The sequence below is a fragment of the Electrona antarctica genome (assembly GCF_951216825.1).
Source record: "Electrona antarctica genome assembly, chromosome: 11".
In the NCBI taxonomy this organism is placed as follows: Eukaryota; Metazoa; Chordata; class Actinopteri; order Myctophiformes; family Myctophidae; genus Electrona; species Electrona antarctica.
This window is the reverse complement of record NC_136792.1, coordinates 9,787,530-9,800,446: the sequence shown is the minus strand read 5'-3', so window position 1 is coordinate 9,800,446 and position 12,917 is coordinate 9,787,530. Positions and strand designations below refer to the sequence as shown.

At 42.6% G+C, this 12,917-nt stretch overlaps 1 protein-coding gene across 4 annotated transcripts; it reads right to left on the bottom strand.

Moving 5' to 3' along the window:
* Positions 1–1,072: 1,072 nt before the first annotated feature.
* LOC306932663 (transmembrane 4 L6 family member 1) lies at positions 1,073–11,748 on the bottom strand. 4 transcript variants are annotated; one of them, XM_079514557.1, is made up of 8 exons: positions 11,582–11,748; positions 9,968–9,993; positions 8,873–8,917; positions 5,811–6,004; positions 5,531–5,599; positions 4,727–4,881; positions 3,063–3,255; positions 1,073–2,634 (listed from the first exon to the last, which is right to left on the bottom strand). In XM_079514557.1, the coding sequence occupies exons 1-8, from the start codon at positions 11,731–11,733 to the stop codon at positions 2,620–2,622; spliced, it is 849 nt and encodes a 282-aa protein (XP_079370683.1). In that variant the 5' UTR covers positions 11,734–11,748; the 3' UTR covers positions 1,073–2,619. The 4 variants fall into 4 exon arrangements, with proteins under 4 accessions (XP_079370683.1, XP_079370684.1, XP_079370685.1 ...); XM_079514558.1 differs by having other exon boundaries at positions 5,811–6,001; XM_079514559.1 differs by lacking the exon at positions 8,873–8,917 and having other exon boundaries at positions 5,811–6,001.
* Between the last annotated feature and the right edge of the window lie 1,169 nt (positions 11,749–12,917).

Below are 12,917 nucleotides of genomic sequence, written 5' to 3'. Positions count from 1 at the left end.
TGGAGTAAAAAAGTTGGTCTTAAGCTGTGTTTTAAAAATGTCAAGAGAGGGTGCAAGTCTAAGGTGGATTGGGACCACTTCACCACTTTTCAATTTATCTTCATATAAATTGCATTGGTCCTCACTATAATGTTCATGATAAAATTCCACAATTTCTTTCTACTCAGTCTGTGGGCTCCATTTTCGTCACCGCTAAACCCTTTACCCCTAAACTTCTTTGCCTTTTTTTTACTATTTTGCAAAACATTTTTGAATAGATAAAATGGCCAGTCTACAAGCTCACAACGTGTCAATGTAGATTGGCTAGTTGAACTATTCAAAAATGTTTTTCAAAATAGGCAAAAAAGGCAAAGAAGTTTAGGGATAAGGGGTTTATCGGTGACGAAAATGGAGCCCTGTGTCTCTACCGAAAACAAATTCCTAACATGTTTACATGTATGGCAAATAAAGGCATCTGTTTCTGATAGGTCTGTTGGCAGTTCAGACAGAAACCCGTCCACCAGTGACATTAGATTTGTATTATCGTGAGAACGATAGCTTCCATTATCGCATTGCAACTTTTCAGGACTAGAAAGCCTGCAGTTACTATTAGCTTGGATTTCCCAATCGATGTTGTCACTGGTGGACGGGATTCTGAACTGCCCACAGCCCACAGCCCTCCTATGAGACACAGACGACAGACCAGGTAGAAAACAATTGTGGCATTTTATCATGAACATTAGGCAGGACCAATTATATGAAGGTAGGTTGAAAAGTGGTGAAGTGGAAGAGTCATTCATTCAATTAAGTCGTAATTTACACCGTACACGCACACACGCACACAGAGACGTGGCGCATTATATAGTAGATATACACTACAGGTTGAATGAGCAAATAATCTCCAGGATCAGCACTTCTCTCTGATCATGATTTAAAACGCCATTAGGGGAGGGCTGATATGGATATTGGAGTATAGATGTCTCTCTCTCTCGCAATTCATTTTGCAGCACACCCAGTCCACTGACATGCCACAAAAGACAACAACAACAACATAACAAGCAAGAAAGGAAGTTGCACGTCAAGACATTTTTTTTAAACCTTTATTTAACCAGTAAAAATACATTGAGACTGAGTCTCTTTTGCAAGTGTGAACTGGCCAAGAGGCAGAAACAAAATTACACTTCAAAGCTACATCCGTACATGTCAAATTTACACAACAGCCAAATAATACATCCATGACATACCTCAAGAAACCTATACAAAGTATACAACACACCCGGCCATTGGTACACTAACAATGACCGGGCGCAAGAAGTTGTGCACAGAGCAAATACACAATGTACATTTTAAAGCAGGAAAAAATAAATATCTGGGCCTATATGCAACATGTGCAGGTGTTGGACTGTGCATTTAAGATGATCCTTTTGAAACTCTGAAGGAACTTTCAAGGCCAATTTTAGTCTGAGCTAATTTTAGTCTAAGCACCAAACAAATCTAGAACAAAAACACACAGAATGAAAATTAAAATAAAATGTATTTCTGTCTATTTGTCTATTGTATTGTCTATTCTTTGTCCCTCTCTTCATCTGTCGCTCTCCATCTATCGCTCTCTCTCTCTCTCTCTCTCTCTCTCTCTCTCGTCTCTGTCTCTCTGCGTGAGTCTTCCTCCAGCGCCTGACAGGAAGTGGATCTCAGCATGAGAGGAAAGGAGAAGTTATTTGATATGAAATCCCTTTCTCTCTCTCTCTCTCTCTCTCTCTCTCTCTCTACTCTATTCTATATTAACTAAGTGGCTGTTGTGTAAACAACGGAAATGTCTTGTTTGAAGCTGTTGGTCTGAGAGAGGCAACAAGATGACAAATGACACACACACACACACACACACACACACACACACACACACACACACACACACACACACACACACACACACACACACACACACACACACACACACACACACACACACACACACACACACACACACACACACACACACACACACACACACACACACACACACACACACACACACTTGGAACACCAATGTCTTTTCCATTTATTGGCTCTGTCTCCGTCTCTCTTGAAATCTCTCTCGCCTATAGCTTCTATCACATTTCTGCAACAGCAACAACACTCAAACAGAATGTGATGGATCACCAATGCAGGCGTAACAAACACCTGTTCAAACAGAACTATTCTAAATACCGACGGGACTATTCTGGTCTCACACGACCACGGGAGACAGGAAGCAGAGGATGAGAGATGATGTAAACAAGACATGTCAAAGCCTGACAGAGACAGATGGAGAGAGAGAGAAGGGGGTGAGAAAGAGCCTCTGGAAAGAGAGAGATAGCAGAGGTGTTAGGAGGACGGACGGACGGAAAAACTTCACTGTGTGTGAAAAATTATTATTCATGATCAGAATTAAGATCTAACAGCAATTCAAACAATGGATATAATCATAAATAGGCCTACATGAAGACAAAAGCAGACCTGAGAACAGTTGTATATGCCTACAGACCAGTGTGTTTAAAGTGCCTGCGTGCTTTCTGAAGGAAATAGATAAATTAACAAGTAACAACGTTAAATAATCTTCCAGTGCTGGTTAGCCGTACATGGCGGGAATGTCGTTCAGGCTCATGATGGACTGACCTGCATCACAAAACACACACACACACACACACACACACACACACACACACACACACACACACACACACACACACACACACACACACACACACACACACACACACACACACACACACACACACACACACACACACACACACACACACACACACACACACACACATCATTAGATGGTGATGTTCACTTAAAAAGAAAAAGTCCCATAAATATCTAATAAAACCCCCAAAAAACCAACGCAACCGCCCCAAAACGCCTGCACGCACAGTCGCACACGTGCACATGCATGCTCGCATGCATGCACGCACACTAACACACAGACACATTACTTTGGGGACTATTACTATACTTGTGAGGATGTTTGGCCAAACACGTGTACACACACACACACACACACACACACACACACACACACACACACAAGCTCCTACCTTGTTGTTACAGCAGCACGGTCCCACCAGTGCCCCCAGCAGGCTGTTGAGGAGGCTGACAGCACACAGTGCCGTCTGCAGGCCACTGCACAGCAGTGTCACGCCGAACAGCAGCACGTTCCACTCAACCACCGCCCTGGGCTCCACACACACACTGGACCACAGCGCACGGTTATACAAATAACCTGGGTTTCTACACACACACACACAGAGAGAGAGAGAGAGAGACAGAGAGAGAGAGACACAGAGAGATTTAACCCATTTAGACATGAGAACTGATTCTACCAAAGTCTTCTAACTTCTAACCTTGCGCTGCGACGTGTTGTGGCTTGTTGATCAGCTATTTTCAGCATGCAACTAATTGTAAAATTACTTATACTGGATCTCTTGTCCAGTGTCCACTATAGTCCCTAACGTTTTAGTCTAGTTTTTATTTGTTGACGAAATTGTCAGTCTATTTAGTCTTAGTCACCATAGCTTAGTTTTCATTTAGTTTCCATTTAGTTTTACTCAGTGAAAAAAGGTAGTTGACATTTTTTGTCTTAGTTTTAGTCGACGAAGTCAACACTGGTTGGCCCCTGGCAGCGGCCACATGGGGATCTCCATATATGGATATATGTCAGAACCTGTTCATTCCATATGTTGATCCTCCCCCATCCATCATTCCTCTTCGATGTCTCCCTTTTGACTTATACCTGTCAAATTCAAACTCTAGACGGGCCTGCCCCAAAGTTATTAGTGCAGCCAAGCACCCGGCAGCCGGCGAGTTCTCAACAGGCCCGGAAATTAAGGCCCCGGCCCTACCTGGGCCCTCATCAATCCCTGTACACTCAAGAGAATGTATAGAGTTAGATTACCAGTAAGATGCCCTGAGGGCAGGAAGCGACCTGCGAGGTCACACTGAAACAACAGAGCTTCTTAATACGGCACATTTAAGAAGCAGGAGTTAAACTATTCATCTGGTGTCCGAGAGGTGGCCACAAGCGTGTCTTGAGTGTACAGGGTTTGATGAGGTCAGATCAACATATGGAATGTCAGACCGGTCAGCTCCATATATGGAGATGTAATGGTTTGATGAGATCAGATCAACATATGTAATGAATTCTAAATTGGCCATATATGGAGCGTGTCACGAGGCGTGACTGACTGACTGACGGGAGATGCAGGTTGTCACAGTAAACTGCGACCTACGGTCGCAATAAACCACTTAAGTGGCTGTTTGGAAATAGCCGATGTACAAGCTCACAGGCTGACCTGAGCTTGTACGATCTGCAATTTACAAAAATACATTTTGTGAAACTGGTTCCGGCTTACATTCTACGCAATGAGTACTTTTACTCAAGTAAAATTAATGTTGAATACAGGACTTTACATTTGTAACAACAGTATTTCTTCCACTGCGGTATTGATTCTTGGACTAAATAAATTGAGTATGTTTTTACACCAGCGGTTCCCAAACTTTTTGATTCCAGTGTACATTTGGTTCCATTTGTACACTCTGAGAGTTACAGACCCATAAGGGTCCATTTGGTTCCTAACTATCATTTTGCTGGGGGACCCCCTGGAACTCTCTCAAGGACCCCTGGGGGTCCCACGGACCCCACTTTGGGAACCACTGTTTTACACCACTGCGTATTTGTGTGTGTGTGTGTGTGTGTTCTTACCCATCGGGTGTCGGTGAGAGTGGGGTTCCCCAGGTGAGGGTGGACGAGGAGTTGTAGAGACAGAGCGGTCCCTGGACCAGACCTGTACCGCTCACTACACAACACAGCCCTGCCGCTGCCATACACACGCACGAGTAACACACCACACACAACATCTACACACAACACAACACAACACTTATTAACCCGCATTTGAAAAGATACGGTGATTCTCAACCCGTTTAATTTCAAGGACCCCCAGTTTGACATGCATTAGTAGTCATTAGACAGCAGCTGTAGTCATTAATTGTCGTTACTGACAATTCTGTCTGCCTGTGTGTGTGTGCGTGTGTGCGTGCGTGCGTGCGTATGCGTGCGTGTGTGTGTAGTTGTGTACGTGCGTGCGTGCGAGAGTGCGAAAGAGAGAGAATGAGTCACTTTAAAAAAGCACATTTGGTGTGTGAATGCATCATCTCAGAATGTTGCAATGCAAGCGTTTGTGAGCGTAAGATGTGACGTGTGAGAAGTTGATGCTGTTATAGAGCGTATGCACGTGACATCATCATCAAACCAGGAAGTTATGCGCCTACTGAGTGCCAAAAAACGACTTTCTGGCCTTGACAGCCCATACATCCACACAGAGAAGTCCAATATGATTGCATTAAACGACGTTAAACTCACTTTGCCACTCGATTTTTGCCATTCACTTTATGCATTCGCATACCCTCCATTGTACAGCAGGTGTGCCTTAGTCTAGTCATAGTGACTGCATGTAGTTGCAGCAGCTGTTAGTCATTAGGTGTAATTAGAATTGACGTTACTGACCTCAGTTCTAAAAGCACAGCAGCCTCTCGTTGTGCTGCTGGAGACAATCGCTCTGGACCCGACCAGCACCTGATTAACAAACACACGCAAGCACACACACACACTTCATGAGTGGCCGGCATGCATCACACGTATGTCACACATTGCAACATTCTGAGATGATGCATTCACACACCAAATATGCATTGTGTTCTTTAAGTGACTCATTCTCTCACACGCACACGCGCGCACACACACACACACACACACACACACAGTCACACACACAATTATTACACACCAGGAATCCAGATGCCCAGATCCCCGTGGACCAGGTGGCCTCCCTGGTCACGTGACCCTCCAACAGGAAGTGGCTGTCCAGAGCAGGAAGTAGGAGGAGGACGTTGGCCAGCATGCAGATGAGCGACAGCGGCACCAGAGTGAGACCCACGCAGCGAGCACAGCCAGACACACACATCCTCCACCACAGGACTGCTTAGAACACAATGCAATGGAAATGTAGATTTGATAAGATAGGGTCGGTATAGTATACCCTCACAAAAAACATGCAGTAATCCTGGTCTCTAAACTGCCCCCCCTGGCCAGCCGGGGCGCCTGATGGAGGGGAAAGGAACTGGTTGGAATAACGTGTTCCTTCCACGCGCTACGTCCAACCAGGGAAACTCCCCCCTGTCAGGTGCAAAGGAGCAACTTGGACACTCATGCATGAAGGAAGCATGAGTTCAAGTCCGTTGCTCTCCCCAGGTTGGCGGAGGGTGTGTAGAGCCCAGGATCACATTAGATAATTGACACAGGGGTGAAAAATGAGTTACAAAATCGTGGGATAAAAATGATAAAGAAAAAAGAAAAGAAATGTAGATATGTGTTATAGTTAGTGCAGGGGTTCCCAAACCTTTTCATGTCAAGGACCCCTAAATTGACATTTATTAGTCCGCGGACCCCCATTTGAAATGATATACCAGGGACCCCCATAATAGAAGATTTTTACGGCTCTAGCAGTGATTCTCAACCCGTTTAATTTCAAGGACCCCCAGTTTGACATCCGTTAGTCTATGGACCCCCCCATTTAATGACATTTCTATCTCTGGGACCCCCAATTTATATTGTAAAATCAATGTTAATTTAACTCTGAGAGTGTACAAATGGAACCAAATTCCATTTATACAATCTCAGAGTTACAGACCAATAAGGGTCCATTTGGTATTCATATTGCAGAATGTCCCATTTCACAAGTTCAAAATGTGTAGAAAATCTATTGAAAATAGCTGATCTATATTAAATATGAAAAAAGCCGATCTACAAGCTCTCAATGCGTCGCATTGAGAGCTTGTAGATCGGCTTTTTTCAAATGGCCGAAATGTATAGGGTTGAAGTGGTTAATGTATGTATTCTAATAAAAATTTAAATCTCTAAAGTAACTAGTAACTAAAGTTTTCAAATAATTGTAGTGAAGTAAAAGTACAAATTTTAGCTCTGTGATGTAGTAGAGTAGAAGTAAAAGTATTGGAAATTGGAAATACTCAAATAAAGCACAAATACCTCAAAATTGTACTTAAGTACAGTACTTAAGTAAAAGTACTTAGTTACTTTCCACCACTGCACATTCCACAATTCATTTGTTGCATTATTATTGTATTATTGTAGCTTAAACCTTCTATTTAGTAGCTGACCAATTATTGTGTTTGTTAAAGTAATAAAGTAGTCTACATAGTATACCGTATACCAGTTGGTATTGGCTGCCCAGTGCATAGTCCAGTTCATAACCCATTTAGACCTAAGTTAGATTCTACAAATGTCTTCTAAAACATGACAGTTTTTCTGAAAAACCTATGTTTCTGTCAGTAGTGCTCAAACTATTTCATTTCAAGGACCCCCAATATCATATGTAATTGGCTGCCGACCCCTATCTGAAAATATGTTGTTCCAGGGACCTTCCAGAAGCAAAGATTTGAGTTAAAAATGTTCGCTCTGAAAGAATATATATATATATTCAAAGATTTGCGCCACATTTTCACGATCTTTCAAAAATAGCAGATCTACAACTTAAGCTAGTAGCGCGGCACTCGGTGGCGCGCTACGAGCTTATAGATCTGTAGATTTTTCAATAGCTAAAGTATAACATAATGCTTTAAACACCAAAAGGGGTTCCTGAGTCTACAGTACACATTCCAGTAAGTTCTTATTGAAAAAGGATCCGATCCTAGACCAGCAACAACACAATCAACCATAAGGAGTGGATCATGGATCCTACATCAGCAACAACACAATCAACCATAAGGAGTGGATCATGGATCCTACATCAGCAACAACACAATCAACCATAAGGAGTGGATCATGGATCCTACATCAGCAACAACACAATCAACCATAAGGAGTGGATCATGGATCCTACATCAGCAACAACACAATCAACCATAAGGAGTGGATCATGGATCCTACATCAGCAACAACACAACCAACCATAAGGAGTGGATCATGGATCCTACATCAGCAACACTGCAATCAACCACCAGTGAGTAAGGCCTAGTTCACACCTACACAACAAATGTTCGGTCCGTGTGTGATGCCTGATTGCTTTTTGATTGCTGCTCCAATTCATTTTCAATGGGAGTCACATGGTTTGACCAAACATTTTTGTTTGATGAGGGGGGAGCAATCAGCAATCAGCCATCAAACACAAATGTTTGATCAAACCATGTGACTCCCATTGGAAAAGCATTGTGGTGGCCCAAAAAAACGACCAAACATTGCTTGATTGGTGTTTGGTACGTGTGAATGAAGCCTAAGAGCTTTCATCCTGTGGTCCTTGATGAGGGGGTTCCAGGTGGTCCCCATTAACTCCTCAGCTAAATGATGGAGAGTTAATAACCAAATGGATCCTTATCTTTAACTCTTGAAAGAGTAAAATTACATTTCAAGAAGTCTACACACTTAGAGAATGTATAGATAGAATAATTGTTGTTTTTGATCGTTTGCCTGTTATCTCTCCTAACGGTACCAACTGTGGACAAAATCTTATCCAACGATAACAAAATATTATACGTTTTTGGGTCCGAGAGGCTAAATGTAATCAAATTGTGGTCCGTGCGGCTATAAAGTGCCGAATAACTAATGGAACCTTTTTCAAACCACCCTTTTCAAACCAGTGTTAAGAAGAGGATCACAAACATATAAGGAGTATACAAGGACCAGATCCAAAATCAGCAACATTACAATAAATCAATATAGTAAAAGAGTATCCAGAGTCAAAGTGGATGGTATTCCTGCGATTGCGGAGAATCAGACATGAAGCAGAAAAAGTGAACAGAAAGTGCAGCGTCTAGTTGTGGGTTTGATACTTACGCTGATAGACGGCAGTGATGTGGACAGTCTGGTTAAGGAGCAGAACTAAGAAGGGAAGAGAATAGGTTGAGATATATATCTGGTCCAGAATGCCAACCCCTACGCACACACACGCACGCACACACACACACACATGCACACGCACACACACAGTCTTAGTGTGTATGGAAACAGGAAATACACTTATGTTCTAAACCTTTCTATGGAAGTCCATTTCCGACAATGTCATAAAAAAAAATAAGAATAAGTTATAATGAAAAAACTCCCTAATAGCCTTTTTTAATTAATTAAAAGTCTTTCAAAAATAGCTGAAGTATAGCCTATAAAATAAAGGGTTAAACTGATGTTTATGCTATAACTAATTTAGATGGGGACCACCTGGGAACCCGCCTGGCATCAGCTAAATGATGATTAGGAACCAAATGGACCCTTATGGGTCTGTAACTCTGAGAGTGTACAAATGGAACCAAATTGATCCTTATGGGTCTGTAACTCTGAGTGTACAAATGGAACCAAATGGACCCTTATGGGTCTGTAACTCTGAGAGTGTACAAATGGAACCAAATTGATCCTTATGGGTCTGTAACTCTGAGAGTGTACAAATGGAACCAAATGGACCCTTATGGGTCTGTAACTCTGAGTGTACAAATGGAACCAAATGTACCCTTGTGTGTCTGTAACTCTGAGTGTACAAATGGAACGAAATGGACCCGTCAGTTCCATTTGTACACTCTCAGTTAAATTAACATTGATTTTACAATATAATTTGGGGTCCCAGAGATAGAAATGTCATCAAATGGGGGTCGGTAGACTAATGCATGTCAAACTGGGGGCCCTTGAAATGAAACGGGTTGAGAATCACTACTACAGCCGTAAAAATCTTCTCTTATGGAGATGTCCCTGGCATACCTTTTCAAATGAGGGGTCCGCGGGGCTAATTAGTGTCAATTTGGGGGTCCTTGTCATGAAAAAGTTTGGGAACCACTGCTGTAAGAGAACCATGTTGTTGAATGTCCACTTCCATGTTTTGGTTCTATTTTGGGACAAGTCAGATCTAAAAACAGTGCAGTGCAGGCAGTGGGTGTTCTGACTCACCATGGTAAAACCCAGACCCGCGAGGCCTGCAGGGAAAATCAGGTCATAATTAATTTGACTGTCCTATACAGAATGAACCAGCAAAATAATCCACCACATCTGTGGGGCGGCCATAACCGAATGGGTTAAGAAGTGGCAAGGGGGGGGGGAGAAGGTCCCAAGTTTGATTCCCGGCCCTGCACTGTGTCCATGAGCAAGACCGTGCTCCCCACTGACCTCATTAGAACTATCTGAGCAACTTGAATAGGGACTTTTACCCATAGGAATAATGTGTGTGTGTGTGTGTGTGTGTGTGTGTGTGTGTGTGTGTGTGTGTGTGTGTGCGCGCGCACGCACGCACGCACGCACGCACGCACGCACGCACGCACGCACAGCTGACTCTCATCATCATCATAGGAATCTTAAGCAAGCTAAATGGATATACCTCAACAATACAACTGGGAACAGTCACAAATTACAAGAAGTTGTAGAATCCTGTCCTCTTTGTGTCAACCTATAACGTATAAGTTAATATACAAATTACTACTAGAACTGATACTTTTTTTTAACTATTATATTGTACTCAGTATTCTACTTACTATACGTATATTGGGCAGTACGCAGTAGAAATACATTAAACATTTCACTGGACACAATATTATACACACTATATCTAAACTTGCATATAAATAAACATATAACATGACATCAAGCACATTTTCTTTTCTATATGTACTTTTAACTAAGAAATTGTGCAAATCCTGTCTGTCTATTTAGGTTTTCTTGTAATTTCTTGTAGTCATTGTTCATGAGGGATTAGAAATGTGCTCTAAAAATGTAAAATGCTCTGCCCCAAAATTCATTATATTATATTTTAGATATGTTTTCAGATACGTCACTGAATGCCATATTTATTTTTAAAAACCTTGAATTGCATCTGTGTATAAACTTGCCATTTCTAGTGAATGTTCCCCTCAGTGTAGCGATGCTAAGTGGTTACGCCAAAATAAGTTACTTTTAATATGTCTTAACCATTTAGACCTGACGGCGATTCTAAACGACAGTTTTCTTGAAAAACCTGTTTCTATGTCAGTGGTTCTCAAACTATTTCATGTCAAGGACTCCCAAAAATATATGTAATTGGCCCCCATCTGAAAATATGTTGTTCCAGGGACCACCCAGAAGCAAAGATTTGAGTTAAAAACGTTCGCTCTGAAAGAATATATTCAAAGATTTGCGCCACATTTTCACGATTTTTCAAAAATAGCAGACCTACAAGCTCGTAGCGAGGCACTCGGTGCCGCGCTATGAGCTTGTAGATCTGCTATTTTTCAATAGCTAAAGTATAACAAACACCAAAAGGGGTTCCCGCCCAAAATGGGTTAATGGAAACAGATATTCTTCCTCGTGACATTGTATCTCAGGGGGGTTAAGAATTACATATTTGACATAAAGTTGCACGTTGATGAAAAAGCGTATTTTAGGGGTGACCCGAGACAAAAATGTTTGAGAACCAGTGCATTAGAGAACAAACACATCATAAACGAGAGAAAGCAGTCACAATGAGAACTGCATGCTTGTGTGGTTTGGTGTGACATGCAGCTATAAGCTCACAAGTTGTACCCAGACACTCACCTCGAGCACAACGGCACATTCCTTACTTCTCTGTCCATGAGTGTGTCTCTGGGCACTGTGGTTAGATGGACAGCAGACCGACATGGAACTTCCTGTGCAGTGCAGTTAGGGAACATCCTAAACTTCATCCAGGGCGAGTTTACTGGACGCATGATCCTTCTGGATCATGCGTCAATCAGTGTCCCACTGATTGCTTGCTAAAGGGCACCTCAGCAGTAGATAGGAGTGAAGAGTTACTTTCCCTTAGGCCTACTACTTGTGGTCTGTCACAGGCCAGAATCTCCTCAATTGACTTCAGACTGAGCGAATGGTAAACGGTGCATGTATATAGCGCTTTTAACCAAAGCACTTGACATAGATTGTGCATTACATTCACCCATTCCACACCGATGGCAGAGGAAACCACGTAAGGTTTCCTTACAAGTTACAACCACCAACCTGCACATTGGGAGCAATTAAGGGTTCAGTCTGTCTTGCTCAAGGACACTTCAACATTAAAAATGGAGGAGCCCGGGATCGAACAGGGAACCTCACGGTTGCCAGCTGGCCTATCTACCGGCCACTCAACCAAACACAGAGAGAGAGAGACACTTTGAACTGCCTTTGTATAGGAAACCTACTTTCAGTCTAGTATTTAGTATTATGTAGTTTCCCCAATGTAATGCTAGTTCCAGTATCCAGTATATAGTGGGGCTCTACTGTAGAGCAGAGTAGCCCTGCAGTGTGAAACACATCCATGTGTTATTATACGGCGTATTAGAAACTGTCTTAAGAAACAGTCTGCACTCACAAGGTCATTATGAAATTAAGAACAGTTACCTGCTGACTGAGAGACTGCAAGTTTCCGTTACTTAATCCACTGACAATGGAACACGCTTTAAGGACTTTTGTCCCATAGTATTTGAAGTTAGCAGAAACTGGTCATCAATCAAAAGAAACAAGGATGAGTGTGGTGGTGTTGGGGGGGTGACATGCAGAAAAGTCACAAGTTGTACTCAAACCACAACATCTCGAGCACAATAACACCTACCTCACTTCTCCACTACAAGGAAGTACCATGGTTAGATGGTCAGACAGACATCACGTCATTCTCACCATCCATCCATCCATCCATCTTCAACCGCTTATCTGTAGTCGGGTCGTGGGGGCAACAGCTCCACCAGAGAGCTCCAGACTTCCCTCTCCAGAGCAACATTAGTGACTTCCTCCTGGGGGATCCCGAGAGGTTCCAAGGCCAGTGAGTCGATGTAATCCCTCCATCTGTGCCTTGGTCTGCGCTTGTATTTGCGACCTTATTCTCACCAGAGCAGTACATTTGGGGAATAACATTCATAAC